The sequence below is a fragment of the Emydura macquarii genome, unplaced genomic scaffold (assembly GCF_026122565.2).
Source record: "Emydura macquarii macquarii isolate MOO-44397 ecotype Brisbane River unplaced genomic scaffold, CSIRO-AGI_Emac_v2 contig_2988, whole genome shotgun sequence".
Lineage (NCBI taxonomy): Eukaryota > Metazoa > Chordata > Testudines > Chelidae > Emydura > Emydura macquarii.
In genome coordinates this window covers 5,131,286-5,151,695 of record NW_027133125.1, presented here as the reverse complement: position 1 = coordinate 5,151,695, position 20,410 = coordinate 5,131,286, and the positions used below count along the sequence as shown (strand labels likewise).

Genomic DNA, 20,410 nt, shown 5'->3' with positions numbered 1-20,410 from the left:
GCCACACTGGAGAGCAACAGGCAGGGCGCAGGGACTGCCCTAACAGAGAAGGGAGCGAACCCCTCGTGCGGGCTGAGCCGGGGCAAAGCAGGCCTGGTCCCTGGTGGCCGTGAGCCAGAGACGGCGCGTTGCCAGGGGAATACACGTCGCAGGGAACAACTCCGCTGCCTTCGCCCAGCACTGGCCCCGTGGGGTCCTTCTCCCAGTGAAATGAATGGGAGTCATGCCCCAGATTTCAGGCCATGCCCCTAATTTCCATGGTGCACAAGAAGGGCCGCACTGGGTCAGCCCAATGTCCATCCAGCCCACGTCCTGTCTTCCCACAGTGGCTGCAGAGGGAATGAACAGAGCAGGGAATCATCGCGTGAATCCATCCCGTCGGCCAGTCCCAGCTTCTGGCAGAGGTTAGGGGCACCCATAGCATGGGGGTGTGTCTGACTGTCTTGGCTACCAGCCATTGATGGACCCATCCTCCAGGAGCTTATCAAACCCGCTTGGAACCGTTACACTTGTGGCCTTCACCCCACCCCTGACAGCACGTTCCCCTGGCTGAACACCAAAGGGCCTGAGTTTTGAAAGGGCCGGAGCAGCTTCTCATGGCGTGAGCAGGCACCGTGGACGCTCCCCACCTCTGCGTCTGGCCCTGCGGGGTGCGTGTTCTCCGACAGCCGTGCTCTCCCTTTACAAAGCCCAGCGACCAGCGAGGTTAATCCGAGGGGCTCAGCAAGCACAAAGGGAGGTGCCAGGACACCCCTGCACTCCTGCGTGCCGGCAGGACGAGGGGCAGCCCTCTCCCCTACGCAGCAGGGCAGGCTCCAGGCTGATCAGGAACCAACCAGGTGAGGTCCAGAAACAGACTGGTCAGTTTCAGGGGAGGGAGAAGCTGAGCGGGGCTGTCCTAGCAGCAGGATGGGGGCCCCTGCTAGGGAAATCACCCTGGGTGAAGAGGAAGGAAAGAAAACCCAAGGGGCAGATGCCAGTCGAACTCTTCTTGGCTGGTTTCCAGTGAGGCTGGGACAGTGGCTCCAGCTCCGGGGACCTCACCGAGCCAGGAGCAGTCAGCCCTGCCCACGCCCTCGAGCGCCAGCCTGGCAGCACCATGCATTTGAATCACAGCCTGGTCCCCAGCTCTGCCGCCGGTACCCCCCTACCCCGGCACCTGCTGCTTCCATCTCCCCTGAGACCCGCGCAGCTCAGTGAGATCCCACCCCTTATGCAGCGTGTCCGGGAGTGGGAACCAAGGCACCCGGCAGGGCGCACACCCGCGCTGGGGGCTGGCCCTGGCTCTGTATAACCGAGCAGCCAGCCACCCCTCGTCTTTAATAAGACAACGGGATTGTAGGAGCACGGGGGCTCAGGCCAAGACAGACAACCGCGTGCTGGGACTTGTCGTCTTTAGCTGCTGGGGTTGAGTCTCAAGGGGGAGGGGGACATTAAGGAGAAAGGCCGCAGGGTCCCAGCCACCAAGAACTGCACCGTCCCTTCCGCACCAACAGCAATCCACGTCAGAGAAAAGCAAAGAGCCTCCTGGAACCCGGGGCCAGGGACAGATGGGAAGTGGCCGGGCTCAATCACACGGCAGCATGGGAGCTGTCAGTCGTCACACAAGCAGTGCCCTGCCCCACCCTGCTGCGAGGCGGCTGGAAGGTGCCAAAGTACCTACACGGCTAAGAAAGGCAAACACCGGGACCCTGGCGACCTTGCTTCAAAGGGCTGGATTAGCAGAGCTTGCTGCTGCCACCGCCCGCGCCCCGTCACCCCTAGGTAAAAGGGCAGCATGTTGACACAGCCCAGAGAGGAACCTCCTCGCAGACAGGGGATCACAGAGCAGACCAAAGAGCGGGGTCAGAACACAGGCTGTGCGCTCCCTTGGGCTAGGCGGGGGTCGGGATGAGACAGGAAAGGAGTAGGAGGAGCTGTCCCTCTGTCTGATCATTCACCAGGGAGACTGTGCCCAGCTAAACCAAGCAGTAAAAGCAGCAGAGGGTGTTAAACTTTAATAGATCCTCCGGAAAAGGCAGATAAAAAGGGCCCGGCAGAGAAGGGGGGGGCCTCCCAGACCGGCGCTGGGCTCAGAGCAGAGGGCAGCTGCAAACCTTCTTTGTGCATGTACCGTAGACGGGCCCATCTCCACTAGAGTACAGCCCAGTGCCAACGGCTCCCCTCGAGGGGCCGTTCCTCTGGTTCTCTCGCAGCACTAAAGCTTCAGAAAAACCCCAAGGCAAAGGGACCGTGTACACTACAGCCTGCAACAGTGTTTGTAAGCGGAGCAGGAGACAAGCCCGTTGTGATGGGATCCCCTGCCCGGGCTGCCTTTATAGTGTAAGGGCCCCTGCCGGTCTCTCTGCAGAGCAGCAGCTGCTGCCAGAGGCTAGTGCAGTGCCAACCCCCTGACTCCTAACCTGAAGTGGTTTCCCATGGGGTCAGCAGGGGGAGGTTTGCTAAGAGCTCTGGACACGCAGGGGCTGCTCCCCTAGGGCAGAGACTGATAAAAAAGACCCCAAAGTCGGCTCCTTCCAGAGGAGAAAAGTAGCAACAACGGAGCCCGAGGCCTCTGCCCCAGCCCCAGCCAAGCCACGTTTCTGGGTCACAGCCCAGGATTGCCGGCTAACAGGGATTCAGCCCTGCTGGGCTACCCGGGGCAGAGGGAGACCAGCTCGCGATGAACCATACGAGTGAGAGCTCGGCCTGGTTAAACCCCACATTAACAAAGCAAAACGACCCCCTGCCTCTTGGCTCCGTATCCCCGCTGAGCCTCTGGGACCCTCCCCACCAGCCCCCGGGAGCAGTGGCACTTTGCAGGGGAGGCACACGCGGCTTCGCAAACTCCCGCAGGCGCCCGCAATTCCTCTGCGCTAAGAAACAAACCTGACTGCCCGAAGCGCCGGCGGCTGGAGATTTTTCTTTTCTTTTAAAAACTAGACGTTGAACATCTATCCCTTCGGCCAAGTGATAACCCCTCTCCAAAAATACCCCTCTGGCCAGCGCGCAGCCCGGGAGCCTCGCACGACTCTCCTGGCCTCCAGCGCCAGCGTCTCCTTTTGAGGTAGGTGAGTGTGTGTGTCCGTCCCCCGCACCCGGGCACAGGGACGGCGGCTCTCAGTCACATGACCAGGGTGGAGTCAGACAGGCGGCTCAGCGTCTGAGGGATGACAGCTTTCTGGAGGGCTGCGCCGGTGTATCTGATCAGAGGCAAACTCTGCGTGCAAGCGTTGGGCTCCAGGGACTTGGCAGCTTCCTCGGCATCCCTCGAAAGGAGAGCTTTGCTGCGGGGAAAGGGAACATCGGGCCGCTCAGTGCCGGGGGAGGAGGCGGCTGGCAAAGGCCACGGAGCTACAGGGAAAGGGGAGCTGTGAAAAGCTCGCATCTGCCCATGCCTGCAAACATCCCAGCCACGCCTCACTGGGGCAGCTGCAGCTGACCCCGCCTGGCAGGAGTTTGTAGCCGCGGTGGGGGAGAGGCAGTGCACCCTGGACGACGGGACGGGTCTGCTAGTTCTGAAGCAGCTGTGGGTGCTGTTAGCATGCCCTGCACACCTGACCCCGGGCAAGCTCCCGCCATGCCCAGTCCAGCCCCGCGGGCGGGGTGCTCAGATCCCAGGAGACACCTTCAGTCGCACACCCGGTGCCATCAGCCTAGCCTGACTGCTCCTTACACAGCCAAGGCAGGTTGGGCAGATCCGCCTCCTCCCCACCCACCGCTGCTCTCCCCGCCAGTCTCAACTCCTTTTCAATACGCCCCTGCCCCTTGCCATAGCTCCTGCGGACAGCAGCCCAGTGCAGACTGAGTGAACTCACCTGAATCTGCCCGGTTCCAGTTTGCAGAAGCCGTTCAAGTGGACGTCACTCTTCGGGAAGAGGTGAGACCTCGGCAGTGACCACTGGGAGGGGAGAAGACAGACAATCAGTGCTTCAAGCAGCCGGCACGTGGCAGAATTCCCCCCTCAGCTCAGAGAGCGGCTACCCCTGGGCTGGCTCTGCTGTTCCCCCCTTCGCAGGGCAGGGAAGGAACGTGGCTCCCAAGGGCGCCTTTCACGCGCGGTATCTCGGCGCTGCGATCTTTGACTCGCACCGGCAGGCCACTACATCAGCCTCGGCACCAGAACGGACCTGGCCGGTACTGAGATCTCCCCTTTCGGGGCTGTTGGCTTCCCTGAAGGTGGGTGGGGAGAAGGCAGTTGTTTCACAGCTCTGTGCGTCAGGGGGACGGCCAGGCCGTTGGATGCGCTCTGCTTGCACCGTGACCAACTGGAGGCTGTTGTCAGGAGACGACAGCTGGTGCCGCCGGGAGAAGCAGACGCCGGAGAACAGCTGAGCAGCATGGTCACTGGGGTGACGGTCATTTCCCTGGCTGCACTCGCAGGGCCCATTAAATGGAGTGCCCTAGAGGACTTGGCCGTTACCCTTTGCTGACCAAATCCCTCTCCCGGCCTGGGTGGGAGCAGAGCGCTGCCTGGCCGTCTCAGACACACGGTGAGGGACAGCCTTGTGGACAGTCAGATCGATACAGCTCAAAGGAAGACACTCACCATCTGGGCCAAGTCCATCCCTGCCCCGGTGAGGTACCCTTTGAGACACCAGTTTCTTAACAGATCCAAACCTAGACAAGGACGGACATGCAGTAAGAGCGTTTGTACAGAGACAAGTCTGTGCTCGTGGCACATCCACACCACGCTGGGCGTCCCCAGCCACATCCAGAAACGGCAGCGTTTGCCAGCACGGCCCCTGGAGCCTGGCAATGGCCAATATGGGGTGCTTCGGGGAAGGTGACGTCCCCATAATGCCCCAGGACAATTTAGGAACAGTACTAGCTCACTAGTCAGCAGCTTCTTAGAACGGCCAGACTGGGTCATCATCCCAATGGTCCATCTAGCCCAGTATCCTGTCTGCCGACAGTGGCCAGCGCCAGGTGCTGCAGAGGGAATGAACAGGGCAGGGAATCATCGAGTGATCCATCCCATCGGCCATTCCCAGCCTCTGGCAAACAGGCTAGGGACACTTCAGAGCATGGTTTTGCATCCCTGCCTATCCTGGCCAATAGCCATTGCTGGACCTGTCCTCCAGGAACTTATCTAGTTTTTTTTTTAACCCTGTTATAGTCTTGGCCTTTACAATATCCTCTGGCAAGGAGTTCCATAGGTTAACTGTGCCTTGTGTGAAGAAATACTTCCTTTTGTTTGTTTTAAACCTGCTGCCTAGTAATTTCATTTGGTGAGCCCTAGTTCTTGTGTAATGAGAAGGAGTAAATAACACTTCTGTAATCATTTTCTCCATACCAGTCATGCTTTTATAGCCCTCTATCATATGCCCTCTTAGTCATCTCTTTTCCAAGCTGGAAAATCCCAGTCTTATTCATCTCTCCTCAGATGGAATCTTTTCCATGCCCTAAGCAATTTTGGTGCCCTTTTCTGTACCTTTTCCAATTCCAATATATCATTTCGGAGATGGGATGACCAGCTCTGCACCCAATATTCTAGATGTGGGCATGCCATGGCTTTATACAGAGGCAACTCAATATTTTCTGTCTTATTATCTATCCCTGTCCTAACGATTCCCAATATTCTGGTAGCTTTTTGCCTGCCGCTGCACACTGAGTGGATGTGTTCAGAGAACTAGCCACAGTGACCCCAAGATCTCTTTCCTGAGTGGTAACAGCTAACTTAGACCCCATCATTTGTACGTATAGTGGGGATTCTGTTTTCCAACGTGCATTACTCTGCATTTATCAACCCTGAATTTCATCTGCCATTTTGTTGCCCAGTCACCCAGTTTTGTGAGATCTCTTTGTAACTCTTCGCAGTCTGCTTTGGATTTATTTATCTTGAGTGATTTTGTATTATCTGCAGTTTTTGCCACCTGACTGTTTATCCCTTTTTCCAGATCATCTATGAATATTCTCATTCTTGTGCTGAAGGAGGAGATTTGGTGACCCTCTCCTAGCGGGGCAGCTACAAACAGTGGCCACAAAAACATTCAGTCTCTTTCCAAATCCAGCTGATCTGCTCCCTCCGGGATCAGAGTCCCTCTCATGTGAAGAAAAGCTGCGATCTAACAACCCCCCGCCTTTACAGAGCTCTGAGACTAGCAACGCACAGTCTGGGTAGCTGGATGGGAAAGGTGATGACCGTGACTGGAATTCTTTGAGTTGAACTCTGCCCATGGCATGTCCCAGGAGCGGAAACACACGCAGGTCATCTCGAAGAGGAAGGGATATTACATTTTTAACGGCACCAAGGCAGCCTGCTCTCATCACAGGGCTCATTAGACCTGCAGTGACAATATCCGAGCAGCGACAGCCCAGTTCAGCAATCCTAAATGCCGCAAAGCCCTCGCCAGGCTCCCTGCCAGCTGCATTCTACATGGAGCCCAGCTGTGAAAAGGGCTTCATAAAAAGCCAAACACAGAGCCAGCGTTGTCCCCTTCTTGGCGGCTGGGAACTGCTGTAAGAAGTTCAGCTGCCTTGAGATTTAAGAAGCCAGGGGATGCGGGCGAGACAACGTGAGGCCACCCCGCTGGAGTTACCATGGCTCTGCTGCCCAACACTGGGACATCTAAAGAAGGGCTTGTTCTTGGCCAGAGCTGAATGCTGTCCTTCAGTGACCTTTCAACACATCCCAGTATCCTGAAGAAAATGCATTCTGCAGCTTGGGAGAGATGAGAGGCAATTCAGCCTGAAACCTCTGCACCGCCCAATCGCTCCACAAGTGACAGTGGGACGTGTTTTGCATTCAGCTGCCATCCCCTGCCAGAAAAAGGCTGGTTTCTACGGGGAACTGTATGGAATGTCCATGAGTTTCTGGGGAAAGGTTGGGTTTGTGCCCTTCTCAGCGCAGAGGAAACGACTGGAGGGGGTTCTTTTGCTTCCCTGCTTGTTTAGAAGGATCTCTGATATTGCTGGCACGCTCCGAGGTCTGCAATGGACACGGCGAGGTCAGCTCTTCAGTGGATGGGAGGGCGATGCTGCCTCAAAGATCGGCCTCCAAGTGGTTAGAGGGTGTTTGATAGACTCTTAAACAGAGTAAAGAGAAATCACTTCCCTTGTCACGTAAGGGCTGGTCTAAACGAACAAGTTCACGTGAAAGAGCTTGGGTGTGAATTTAAAGCACCATAACTATTGTGCTCAAGCCACGCTTTTCCACGCTGAGTGCCCTCGTGCGGTTTAGATTAATCCACTTCCAAAGCTATTCCAGGCTTTTCCCTCATGTACACAACCCCTCACCTTGATAGCCCGTGTCAATCCTGTTAGCTGAAGATCACCCACACAGTCTTCCAGGAACGAAAAGACCTGAATTTCTAACATTTAAAAGGCAAAATCCTCCCCTCCTTCTTCATACCATCCACAACAGCACAAGAAGGGAACAGAGGCCCGATTCTTCCCCCACTTCACAGGTTGCCTGGCACGAACCAATCCTAACAGACCGCAGAAGTTTCCCGAGGGTTTTTAAAACAATTTGAACATTCCCCTGTAGTGCTGGGATCTCAAACCATGGGAGAGGGCCGGTGCACGGGAACCAGCAAGCAAAAATAAGGAGAACTAAGCGAAACTGACGAGTCTAATGCCAGTACCCAAACTACTCCTCAAACAGCAGAAATGGAGAGAAAGTTTTAAATTCTCTGGTCCTGTGACATGACCAGAAGTTCACAATGAGGCTTGCGTTCTGTATCTGGAGGCAGCATGTGGCCCTTCCGGGTGAGGGGAGGGAGGGGGGGCAGGGAAGATTTGTGGCCCCTCTGTATAGGGAGTGATGGCGAATTCTAATGGGTGCCATGAGCACCAACCAGTGCTTTTGCCAAAGGGTCGTGCTCATTTTGCAGGAGACAGGGGCAGCCTAGCCTAATGCACAGGGGAAGGGCAAGCTGTGACACCCCCAAAGGGGAACAGCCCAGAGCTCAGGGGGGTTCTGCCCACAACTGGGTGCATGGCATACTGACCCTTACTTGTGGCCACTTGCTCAGAACCAGTTACTACAAACAAATGAGCCAACATCAGAGATACAGCAGGCCCTGCAGAAGCACACCGTGGCATGTGGGCGTAAGGCGGGTAACGCGCTGCGTGCAGCACGCATGGATCTCTTAGGTAAGCAATGGCAGCTTTTGGGTGGGCAGTCAGCTGGCACCAAAACCTTACGCAGAAGGCCAGGTGTTGACCGGCCAGGGGCCTGGTGTGTTTGCTTCTGAATACAGCACTGGGTGACCCAGGGGACAAGACAGCCTCTCCCTGGCCAGCGGAAATCAGGCAGCACACACCTCTCAGGGTTGCCTCGTCTTGGGCTCTCCACGCATTTGATGGCTGATCAGTATTTGTGATCCGAACTTCATAACCACTGAGCTTTCCTCCCAGGTCCCCAACAGAACAAGCGTCCCCCTGCTGTTGTGGAGACAGCCTGCTCTGCTCAGCTCGCTGTCCTAGCTATCTAGAGCCACAAGCAGGGGCTGCCCTGGTCCAGCATCAGAGGCGGGAGCGCCAGGGCTGAGATCTCCAGGGGCAGCTGGTTACCTTTGGGTTTGTTCAAGCAATATTTCAATTCCCACTGGGCAGCGAGGATGTTGAAGTAGCGAGGCTGCTCGAAGAAGCGCAGGTACCGCATGGAGATCCGGGTCGGGAACACCCGCTCAAACTGTCCGCGCCGAGCAAACTCGTCCTCCGTCTCCACCAGCATCCGCACGTCATCCGGAGTCAGGATGTCCAGGATGGAAGAGTAGAAATCCTGCAGCCCAGAGCACACAAGGGTCATGAAGAACTAGAGATTCCCATGCCCCCCCCACCCACACTGCTTTTCAGCCTAGGATCGCAGTGCACGGATATCCCTTGAGAAGCAGGCAGCTATTAAGCAGGTGGAAACTGAGGCACAGAGGTTAATTACTTGCTGGCATGGCAGAGCTGGAACCAGATTCCCCTTCTCCAAGTCCCATGGTTAAACCTTCCCAGCACTGCCCCATAGAGCTTAAGGCTAGAAGGGACTCCCACATCATCCAGCCTGAGCTCCGGTATATCACAGGCCGCCCGTACACTAACCCAACAACGGGCATGAGATCAGAGCCCACAGGAGACTAGGCTGTTACGTCCCACAGGCAGAGAGCAGGAGGGGCCGAGGTGCACCAGTGCTCCCGTAATGGCAGGGAACTGATGAGATAGACCCAGATAACCCTGCCCCACGCTCCAGAGAAAAGTGACACGCCTCCAAGGTCCCTGCCAATCTGATCTGGGGGGAAATTCCTTCCCGGCCCCACATACGGCGATCAGCTAGGCCCTGCGCGTGTGAGCAAGAACCAGCCAGCCCAGCACCCAAGAGGGAGAGTGATGGGAGTCAGCTCAGAGCCCCAGCCATCCCCGCCCAATGTCCCATCCCTGGTGCTTCAGAGGAAAGAAATTTAAAAACCTCCCTGAATACACTGGGGGGGGGAGGGGGAACATCTCTTCCTGACCCTGTCTGACTGAAACCTTGAAGCACGAGCTTTAGGAACATACGATATAAACCAGAAGTGAGCCCCAAGATTGCTGAGCCCTGCCCCCGGCAAACAACGGCACACACACATTTGTCCCGCTCTCTCTCTCTCTCACAACTGAGGAATTGTTCGTCAGGGCACCTGGCAGGTAACTATCACGCCGTGACAATGACAATGCTAGGGGGAGAGGTGGGATGCCAGGATTTAACCACTGCAAACATCTCACTTGTGGCATGAAAACACCGCTGAGGAAACTGGGCGGCTAGATTTTTAAGCAAATAAAGGGTGAAAACCATAAGTTCCAGAGAAGCAGCAGCAGCATTGGACAAACTGGACTGACACCCAATTGTCCCAGTCAGAGGACACTGGGAGAAGATAAACAGCAGGGAACTGAAATACGGGAACATGCCACCGTGACAGCTCATCAGGGGGCAGGGGGAGCGAGACAGAAGAAGCCATGGCGAGTGCTGGGGGAGAGATGTGCCTCACACCTGATCAGGTAGCTTCTGTGTCAAGTAATAAGCTCTCTTCATCTTCTCTGCTGTGAACTGCTCAGGGACCGACTTCGGCTTCTCCTTCGTGGTGCTGGTTAGGCTAAACAAAGGACACATGCAGTCAGTACCTCCCCACCAAAGGACAAGCTCAGCCAAGTCAGCACTTCCTGCTTCCACCGCGAACACTGAGATCAGCCAGCAGACACCCTGGGTAACATTCTGCCCCTCAACAGCATCTTTCTTCCAAGTGAGCTGCACGCCTGCAGAGGTGGTCAGGGACACCGTGGGAGGACATCAGTAATCAATGACCCACGGCAGCAGCTTAAGAGCACACAGCGGGCTTAGGCCAGGAAGCAGAGAGTCACCTCACAGCCATCTGGAACAGCGGGAGAAAACGTAACTGCTGGGTATGGAAAGCAGCCGGACCAGGGTTAACAGCTGACTGGATCTGCAGTGATCAGGATCTTGGTTTTGGGTCTCCTCTGCCAGATGTCGCATCTAAGCTTGGGGCACTGGTTCAGTCCAAAAGGGAGGAGAGCCAACGACCGAATGACTAACAACGCTTCCGAGGGATTCCTGGCGCTGACCTGGCTTGGCTTGGGAGTTCTAAGAGCAGGTGGCCAGGTAGGATTTGAACGGCAGAGGAGAAACACTGCTAATGTTAACTGACCAGAGATCCAGCCCATACCGAAGCACCGAGAGATAATTCTGGACTCTGCAATGCCAGTAACCTACTCCATAACTGTTATAAGTAGCTGTTAACATGACAGCAACTCAGTGAAACATTTACAGGCTCATTTCGACACCAAGTGTGGGGAGACCTGATGCTGCTCCTGCAGTAGTAAAATGCTAGGTTTATGTTTGGAGTTGGGGACAGAAGAGCGGTCAGCACCTCTTCTCACACCTCTGTTCTATTTTAATAAAAGCCAACGCCAAGCGGCTCCAAGCCACACGCTGCAGATTTATGCAGATGCCATAATCAAGTGCCCAGACCATCGCAGGAGGAACACGTCACTGGTGACCAGTCCCTGAATACAGACTGTAGGCTACATTTTCCGAAGTGCAGGGAAAGTGACTAACTGCAAACTAAACAAGGCACAACTGCCCATGAGAACTCACGGTTGGAGCCAGGCTACAGACTGGCCAGAAGTACAGCCAGCGCCCCATATAATCTCCCCTCCTTGACACCCCGAAGGAGTGCTCACCTGCAACAAGAAACCTCTCCTCCCCCGCCCGGAAGAGGAAATGTTTAATGCGGTAACAGCACCGAGAATGGCCCATCCTTTCTGACGGAAGTAAGGAGTAGGCCCCAGATGCACCTCACAGCACTAAATCTGGTCATGTAGCTGCTAGCAGGGAAACAGAGCACCTGCAAGGGGGTGATTAAAATCTGCCGTGGTGCCACTCTGGGCCCACTAAGGCCTTGAGGGTTTAATACTGGAAATGCCAGCCAGGAAATATAGTGGCTGGTTACACACAGGAGGCTCACCGCTAATGGGGTACGCTGGAACCGGTGCTCTGCAGGCTAACCCTGTGTGTTAAGATCAGGGCAGCCACAGGCCACGTTCCCATGGGTCAGCCTTACTTTATTCTGTCAGCCAGGCAGAGAGCCTCCGCGGTGAGGAAAATGCCATGGAGCACCTGCAGACGGACACACCCGTCCCTGTCAGAGGGTCAGGAAGGAAGAGGCCACAAAGCCAAGCCCTTCTCAAGCCTCGCCCTGACCTGATGGTGGAACTGCTGGCACTCCCCGTGCCCGAAGTCCCCTCGGCCACGCTGGGCAGGACAAAGCCGGCCAGGTTGAGGAGATCACGGATCATCTGGCCCTTGATGCTCACGTCCAGCGGCGAGTTGGAATGGAGGCTGTGAGGAAAGTGAACAGACCTGTCTGAGTTCCAGGCTGGAGGCTCCAGGGACTGGGCAGCCCCGCCCGCCTCCCCAAGCTTGTCTGGGTTCAGTTTGATTTAATGCTGGTGGCAACTATGAAATCAACAAAGCTGGAGACTAGCGCCCCCGCTCCACGGAGCAAGGAATAGCATGGGCAGCCTCACACTGCCTTGAGCTAACGTCCCACAACCTGCCCTAGACAAAGCACAGCTGAGAGGGAATTCAGCTTCTCTCTCAAGGACTAAGGGGGATGGTTGGTGCCCGGGTAAAAACTGGAACCATGAACTCATTTCGCTGGTGCCAATGGGCAGCTCAGAGATGCTCATAACGTTCACTCCTGCCATCTTGAACGTAGGAACCGCCGAGCCATCCCTTACGGCAGTGGGCATCTTCCATGGCAGACGGGCGCAGGGCTAACGACGGACCTGGCACACGCTGGTCACCCCCGACCCGGCGCAGAGAGATGCGGGGGGACACTGGCGACCTACCTGGGGGAGATGTTGACTTCCAAGATCCAAGGCTTGAGGTTTTCGTCCAGCATGACATCAAAGCCAAAGAGCTCGTGACAGCAGTACGGACGCCGCACGTACATTTTCACCAGGCTGTTGACGTAGGGCTCGGACCTGACAGCAAGGAAGCAGGGGCTTGGTTTCGGACGGGGAGGCCACGGAGCATTTAAGCCACCTGCAGCACAGCACGTTCCCAGGCTGTGCACTACTCCCCAGGCATTTAAATGCAGCATGCCGCCAAGCCTGGATCTAAATTCAGGTCCCGAGCGACTCCCACCTAGCACAGCACGAGCAGGATCCACAAGAAGCATCTTCCAGCCCAAGGCTGGGAGGATCTGCCTTAAGAATAAGATTCCCCCCAGCAGCACCAGAAAGCTTTTCTCCCTGCCTCCTCCCCAGCCAGAGACGGGTCAGGGAGGCTAAGCAGAGACGTGAAGCACTGAGCACGCTGCCCTCCTGGGCACACAAGGTCAGAGACTCACTCCCACAGACCTACAGTCTCTCTCCACTTATCGCAGGCTGCTATTGCGGTATCAAGGCTAGTAAGCTGAACAAAGGGAGGCTTGGTGGGAAAGCCAAGAGACCGGCTTTAAGGCAGAGCACAGTGGTGTCAGGAAAGAAGGGAGCTGCAAACAGCAACAGCTGCTGTGGACTCTCCTGCAGAGAGAGGGGGGCTGGGAGGGGCCCGCAGGACTCACGCAATGATTGTTTTGATAACGATGTCCTTGATCTTCTCCCAGATGGCCTCGCTGTTCACCCCCTTTTGGCTCAGGTAGCTCCAAAGTGCTTTCAGTGCCCTGCGGAGACAGAGCAAAGGGGAGTCACCAGATCCCCAGGCCTGGCACTGCCTCCTGGCGTTCCCTCCCATGACTCGCCAGTCCCAGCACATCAGAGGTTAAAGGTGGGGGGGGGGGGACTGGGAGTGCTTCCCTGCTCTGCAGTTAGCTAAGTGACTGGCCCTCTCCCCTAGGAAAGCGAGCCATGGCTCATCAGGAAACAATCAATCAGGGCTGGAGCAGCAGGCGGGCAGGGCCCCCGTCACAGAATCAGAACCCCACACCCTCCCCTCACATTCTGCCTAATCGGGCACATGCATCAGAATTGTTAACCCAGTTCCAACGGCACAGCTAAATTCTGCCCCCAGGAATACAGCTGCTCAAGTGCTCCGTTAGACCTCTGCACCCCCAAATTGGGGCGGTGGGGTGGAAAGGTTAATGAGGACAGAGTCTGGAGATAAAAGGGTTGCACAGATGTCAATCAGGCAGAAAACGACTAGCAGAATCTTTCCCATAGGGGATGCTTCGTGAGTCAGACAGAACCCAGCATGATCCTGAGACTCCGGGAGAGCTCACGGGGGTGGCAGCGCGAAGATGTTTTTATAGGTAAATTGATCTGAACCAACTGAGCCACAACCATGGTGTCAATGGTGCCATTTTGAGGGAGACTTCGCAGAGCAGACCTGAAATGTAAGTGTTCCAGGGCAGCGGGTCGCTCGGCAGGGCCACTGTCTTTTAGCAAGGTGTGTGGCAGATGTGATCTAGGGGACTGAGCACTGAGCCGGAGTCAGGAGACCTGGGTTCTACTCCCAGTTCTGCCAGTGACCCCCCTCTAACCTTGGCCAAGCTGCCTGCCCGCTCCCTGCTTCAGTTTCCCCATCGAACACAGGGATGATACCGCTCCACCCTTGCAAAGCGCTCTGAGCTCCGGGGATAGAAGTATGATATAAATGCCACTAGCAGCTAGATACCATACAGTGAGTCAGAGTGCAGCAAAAGGAAGCTGTCCTTGCCCCGGCCTCTGCAAACATTACGTACGTACGTCCCCCCCTGCCCTTACCACTTGTGCCCCTGACATGCAGTCTCGTCTGAGTTGGATTTGTACTCTGTGTTCTTCTTGTTCACGCTATAGTTGGTCAGGTGCATAAACTTGTTGCTGAGGCTCTTCATGGAGGAGGAATACCTGAGCCAGGGGAGAAAGATGAGGAACAGCGCGATCTGATACCGAGCAGGTGCTGCCGAGAGGCATGGGGCAGGCGGTGCGAGCTGGGAGCTCCGTTCCAATCCCAGCTCCAACCCAACCTCGCGTTTCCCAGCCTCCCCCCGCAGGGGTGTTTGGAAAGCCCATCAACGGCTCTCATGCCCACCATCCAGGGGGCTTGGCACTGACAGCACAAGATAACATGGTCTCAGACGTCCCCAGGCCCCTCAGCCAAGCACCAGCAGTTGTGATCACTCTCCCGTATATGGGGCAGCCAGCGTCTCCCTCCCCGAATCCTATCAACCTATCAACAGAAGCGACGTCCCGGCAGGGGAGCAGCTGTCTAACAAACCATGACCACTGGCTGTCGAGAGGCTCCAGCCTGCGGACCCCACGTCAGCTGCCCACCCCCGCCACTGCAGACTGCGCTGCTCCGGTGAGACCTACTTGCAGCTCGCAAAGCGTACTAATCCGTCTCTGAACAAGTAGATCCTGAGGGGATCGTAGCAAGTGACGTAAACATAAATCCTCAAGTCAAACTTGCTTCCGCCAATGAGGTAGGGTTTGTGCAAGTATCTGCAAAGGAGAACAAGATAACACGGTGAGTGGGATAAACTCTGCACGGTGCAGGGCACAGGAGGGGGCCTGCCCTGGCATTGCTACAGGAGATGCAGCATCTCCGTGATGGGAAGAGACCTGGTGCCAGCACAGTGGTAACTCAGGGAATCCTGAAGATTCCTTTAAGAGCTTACCCACCGAGCGGGCGGCAAACTCCCAGCTCGGTTTGGGGAGTAAAGCTGGTGGGGAATTTCCTGTCCGAAAATGCCCTTTTCACAAAAATCAAAATTTTCCAGGGGGAAATTTCAGTTTTGCTGAAAAATTTTGATTTTCCATTGGAAAAAATGGCAATGATGGCTCCCCATCTGGGAGCTCTTGTCAATGTGACCGGGCTCTGTGGGGCAGGCAGCCAGCAAGCTGAAGGGTTCCATGTTGGTTCTCCTGGATTTTGCTGGAAATCCCTTCCCGTGAAAAATTTCACCTTTTTACATTTTCATCCCAATTTGGGAAGGAACATTTTTCAAACCCATGACAGTTTTTGCTGGAACGAATTTCCATTTTCCAGCCAGTTCTGTTTCAGCCTCAAGGGGAAGTCTTGCCTGCGAGTGTATTGGGAAAAGGTTTGCCTGTAGAAATCAGATTCCCTGGCTGGAGCAGAAAGCCACCAGGATTACACTACAACCATCTTCTGTATTTCACAGAGGGAGAGCTGAAGCTGGAGCTTCTGCCTGACGGATCATTAGGCTGGTGCTGGAAGAAATGATTTCAGAGCATGCCACAAACTATTTCACACAGAGGAAGGTTTCCTCCAAGTATATTTCTGGAAGCAGCTCTGGAAAGGGAACCACGCACCTGCAGCCCTAGTCTCTAACTATAGGCCAAAGCCACTGAATGATGGGCAAGAAGACACAGCTTCATTAATTCTTCAGTACGAACAAAGGTTTCCTGATCCTTGTCAGATGCTCATGTCCCACCGAGCCAGGGGGTGCAACAACCTGCTCTGAGGCCTCAGGCTGAAGCTAAGACAAGAGGGCGGAAGTAGATTCTAATCTGTTTGTATCCTGTTTTGAGTGAAGGGGGCGTGGAAAGGCCCAGCTCACCTCTGCACCAGCAATGGTCTCCTCTTGGGCAGCTGGCTCCATTTGTGGATGACCTGGATCCCGATGCCCCTGGCCGAGGCCGGCTGGAAAAACATACACAAGAAAGAGGGCATCAGCTTAACTGGCTGCAGCGGCAGCAGGGTAAGTCACTTGACCCCGCTTCGTTCTTACTGGTTTCACGATCCACTTCTGGCGGCTTCCGCTCTCCTCCCAGGCCTTCCTCAGCAGCTTGATGTCCTGGGGCAGGATGAAGGACTGGGGGAAGAAGTTAAACTCCTTCTTCCCAAAGCGAGTCTGCATCTTGGACAGGTTGCGCCACAGACGGTCCTTCCTCCCGATTTGAAACGAGCCAGGGAAGTGGTTTAACTGGGAGAGAACACACCAGCAGCAGTAAGGAGGTGTCCTTCGCCGACTGCCCCGTCCCAGCCTTCCCGCCACGCTGCCCCTGCGCTTGGGGTACCCTCCGTCCTCTGCCCTCCCCTGGCGAGGCAGCATGAACTAACAACCGCATACTGCTTTATGGCCAGCACTTCTAGGGCTAAATATACCCTATTTACTTGGAGCAAGACCCCTTTGTTATACAGGTTCCTGCCCTCAAACCCCCGCACTGCCCTTTGTCTAGCTCCAGGCTGCAGGAGGTCTGCCAGGGCTCTCCTCTCCCCCAAAGAGCAGTGCGCATCACTGCAGGAGTTTTTGGGAAGTGGTCTCGATGCAGCAGACCGTAAAGGTAACCCATCCTGGCCGAATCCCTTGGCCCGTGACAATGGGTATCCAAGGAAGCGCACGCAGCTCGGCCAGACAGCATCCCGCGCACTGAGCCCCAACGCTTCCATACCTTCTGGTGCTCCTTGATGGCTCGGAAGCCGGGTGACTTCATGTGATGGCCCCAGCAGCCCAACCAGTCGCTGTTTTCTGAAGGAGGAGACGAGACAAAATCGGGGACCAAATTCATCTTAAACAAGGGTGCTCAATCACTCTCCCCGCCTCACACCCGAGGGACAGGCGGGAGGGGCCTAGACGCCACCAGCAGGAAGCAGGCACAGACGCTGCTGACACCCCTCCAGCTCCGACGAGGCCGCCACGCCAACTGCACGTGCTAGGACCCAGTTTCCCCACCAGTGAAGCTATCACTGGTGCAGACGTCACCCTGCACTGAGCACACAGACGGCACCTCTCATCTCCACAGCACCACACAAACATTCGTGAATTCATTCCCACAGGCAGACAACTAACCAGCCCCATTTTTACTGATGGGGAGACAGACAGAGAGGTTCCGAGTCCTGCCCAAAGCTAAGAGGAGGCAGTGGGAGAATTCAGGACTTCTTTGGTTCCCGCTCCACTACGTTACAGTGCCTCTTCGCCAGCAGCTTGCTGTATTCCTTCAGTATCAGGCGGAGGACAGGTGTCCTGACACAAGTAGGAGCCCCATCGCTAGACGGGCCAAAGCCTGGAAGGACACGTTTTAGGGGACAGAGGAGCCGAATGATCTAAGCAGGCTCCCCCCGTCCCCGCATCTGACTCGCACAGCTCCGCGACTGTAAAACCTCCAGCCAGCAGGAACTCTGTGTTCATGAGTTCCAGTTACACCCACATAACAGGACATGATTGCTTTCCCTTCCCCAGGGCGCCGAGTGAACGAACCACCTGTCTAGGAGATGAAGGAACACATCTGGGTTTTAATGTCGGGAGCCTTTCAAAGTTTTCATGAGTGCAACGGCATCAGCTAGACACAAACTCAACTGCAGCTCTGCTGACATGCCCCAGCTAGTCCCGTCTCTGCTCCCCACACTCAGCTCTACCGATGTCTCTCGGTCCTGACTCGCAATCCACCTAGCCCTGCCCTGGGCATGTCAAGTGGAAACCGCTAGTGACGCCACTCTCTGCAAGGACCTTGGCAGTGCAGGCACATGGCTGTGCGGGGCTAGGCCGAGACCATTACACGTATTCAACTGGGACCTAGCAGAAGTCAAGTCTCCAGCAGTGAAAAGGCCAACATATTAACCCACTAATGCCACCCAGAGCAGAACTGCCCTCAGGTTGTCCCTGTGTGTGAAGCAGATTCCTCTTTGGGGAGGGATGAGACACCTTCACCTCCAGGCTGAGAGGGGTGAGGCCTGGGGGGAGCTCAGCACCTGCCAACTCAGCCAACTTACTCTTGCTGACTTTAAAGTGGGACCTGCCGATGGTTTGCTTCACGATGTTGGGAGTGACGGTGCTCATTTTCCATCGCAGCAGCTTCCTCTGCTCCCAGGGGAGCTTCTCCACTGGAAGGGAAGGGTGTGATTGCAAATGTAAGAGAAGAAGGAAAAACAAGATCTAACCTTTCTATAGCCACTTCTGTCCTGAAGGATCCCAGATGGCTTTACCAGCTTAAACTGACGGGTGAATACGGGCCTGAATGTACCAGCTGATTGGGAGGAAAGGTGACGGAGAGTTCTGTACTCAGCTAGGACCACAGGGTAATTCTCCAAGGTCAAGTTATTAGCCTGGAGACGAGAGAACTGAAGGACAGCCAGGAAATGGAGTGGGTAGAGCCCCACCCAGCAGGTCTCAATCCCTTCCGTCAAATGGACGCACCCATCCAGTGAGGGAGAGCCTCACACCGAGTGCCCCTTGTTCTCCCATGGTGAGAAGACTGCAGACAGCAGCTCCAGGTTCTTAAGCCCACTACTGCACTTGGAGCCTTCCCAGCAGGGGACAGGCTGCTGGTTTCACCTGAACTCCCACCACCAATACTTCTAACACCTCTTCTCTCTCACTGGCTAAAACTCTCAGGACTGCGATCCCAGCAGAGACCAGTGAGCTGTCTGGATCAGCAGCCTCTGGAAGCAGGAAACGTCAAATCTTCAGAGAAAGGCGCAAGACCCCCTTTAATGGAATGAACTATGCAAAGGAGCACAGCTGTATTATCGACACTGCCTCCTGATCAGCTGCTGCCCTGAGGCAGGAAGAAGTGCTATCCTTGCTACTGTCCCTGCAGATGTTGTTCTTAGCCACCAACATTTCTAATCCCTTTGGTTATTTTAATCCCGCATAACTATTTGCCTCCATAACATGGGGCAGGGAGTTCCATGGGTTAATTCTTAAAGGGGGTGGGGTGGTCACTTGAGTTTGTTCTTTTAATTTCACAGAGGCAGTTACTTGTTCTTTTATCACGGGATGAGAAGGGAGCACCCAGCCGGCCTACTTCAAACCATCTGCTGACATGGTTGTTACCCACCATTACGTGCTCCTGGGGGAATTCTGAGCCCTGCAGAATTTGCACAGAAACTAATGTTCTGCGCAGAATTTCCTTTCGCACCCGCCGCAGAAATGGGCTGCAGAGCTGCTGGCCATCACTAGGGGCTGCTGGAGCCAGCAGAGCCCAGCTGGCAAATAGAAGACACTGCCAGGGGCAGGGTCGGAGCTAGAGGATTCCCAGCAGGTCCTGAAGGAAGGAGGCGCTGTGCAGGGAACTGCATACAGGTCTGGGATCCAGAAGCAGGCTGCTTCTCCCTCTGGATCCCTGGGATCTGGGGGTGCAAATGTCTGTGCTGAGGGGAGCTACACGGCTGGGCTTTGTGGGGAGGGGAAGTAAGTGTCTGGCCCCCCGGCTGGGCTCTGCAGAAACTGAACTGGTTTGTCGTAGGGGTTTCTTTAACTCTCTACTCCTGAGGGAATCTTTTGTGTGTCTGTATTGCTACAGACGTAGTTGCTGGCAGGCATTTTGAAATACATTACCAAAATAATTGAAACTGGCATGATTACACAGTGTTATTTTGACAAATAAAATTTGCAGAATTTTAAAATAGTGTGTGCAGAATATTGAAAATATTGGTGCGGATTTCCCCCAGGAGTAATGAGTGTATGTGATTCACTCCGGCCTACAGCTACCAACTGTTCCTTCCATCCCCTACAGACCCGACCCACCTCCGGCACGTGCTCCTGGTTTTTCCCAGGCCCCTTCCCACGCTCTGCATTCCAAGAGGCGCCTGGACCCGGCTCACCTTTCTCGTCCCGAGTACTGAAGTAGATGGTTGGAGGCACGTGAGGGAATAAACTGCGTACGAGAGCTGGTTTGAGGATTCGCTCTTGGGCCTCAAGCGGCTGGGCCAAACACTCAATACAATTCCTGGAATAATAAGGAAGGGAGGGTTAGGAGGCTGGGGTTTTGAGACAAGAGATGAGGTGCTGACAACCAGAGAAAGGGACACGCCCTGCTCATCTGGCAGCTTCCCTGGGTGACCACAAGCTAGGAAGCCAAACCTCAGGGCAGCTCCCCAGGAGGCTTTTTCAGTGCCAGCTCCCTGCAATTCACCGCCATGGGCTCAGAGACTTGGTGATGCAATAGCCATCAGGAAGGATTTAAGGCCCTGAGGCCAGTCAGGGACAGACTGAGCGGATCAGTTTCTGCTCCAGGTCAGACAGGAAGTCTGGCTGATAGAAAAGGAAGGGTCAGG

General features: G+C 55.3%; 1 protein-coding gene across 2 annotated transcripts in view; it reads right to left on the bottom strand.

Moving 5' to 3' along the window:
* Positions 1–1,006: 1,006 nt before the first annotated feature.
* TTLL4 (tubulin tyrosine ligase like 4) overlaps positions 1,007–20,410 on the bottom strand; it is a 34,408-nt gene continuing 15,004 nt past the window's right edge. For both annotated transcript variants that reach the window (XM_067570077.1, XM_067570076.1), the window contains 15 exons: positions 19,958–20,082; positions 18,125–18,235; positions 16,807–16,883; positions 16,143–16,337; positions 15,972–16,054; positions 14,761–14,889; positions 14,173–14,295; positions 13,035–13,133; positions 12,316–12,450; positions 11,666–11,803; positions 9,938–10,040; positions 8,497–8,707; positions 4,529–4,599; positions 3,798–3,880; positions 1,007–3,266 (listed from right to left, as the gene is read on the bottom strand). In XM_067570077.1, coding sequence (XP_067426178.1) covers positions 3,104–3,266; positions 3,798–3,880; positions 4,529–4,599; positions 8,497–8,707; positions 9,938–10,040; positions 11,666–11,803; positions 12,316–12,450; positions 13,035–13,133; positions 14,173–14,295; positions 14,761–14,889; positions 15,972–16,054; positions 16,143–16,337; positions 16,807–16,883; positions 18,125–18,235; positions 19,958–20,082 — 1,846 coding nt within the window. In that variant the 3' untranslated portion in view covers positions 1,007–3,103. The remainder of the gene's footprint in view (positions 3,267–3,797; positions 3,881–4,528; positions 4,600–8,496; positions 8,708–9,937; positions 10,041–11,665; positions 11,804–12,315; positions 12,451–13,034; positions 13,134–14,172; positions 14,296–14,760; positions 14,890–15,971; positions 16,055–16,142; positions 16,338–16,806; positions 16,884–18,124; positions 18,236–19,957; positions 20,083–20,410) is intronic.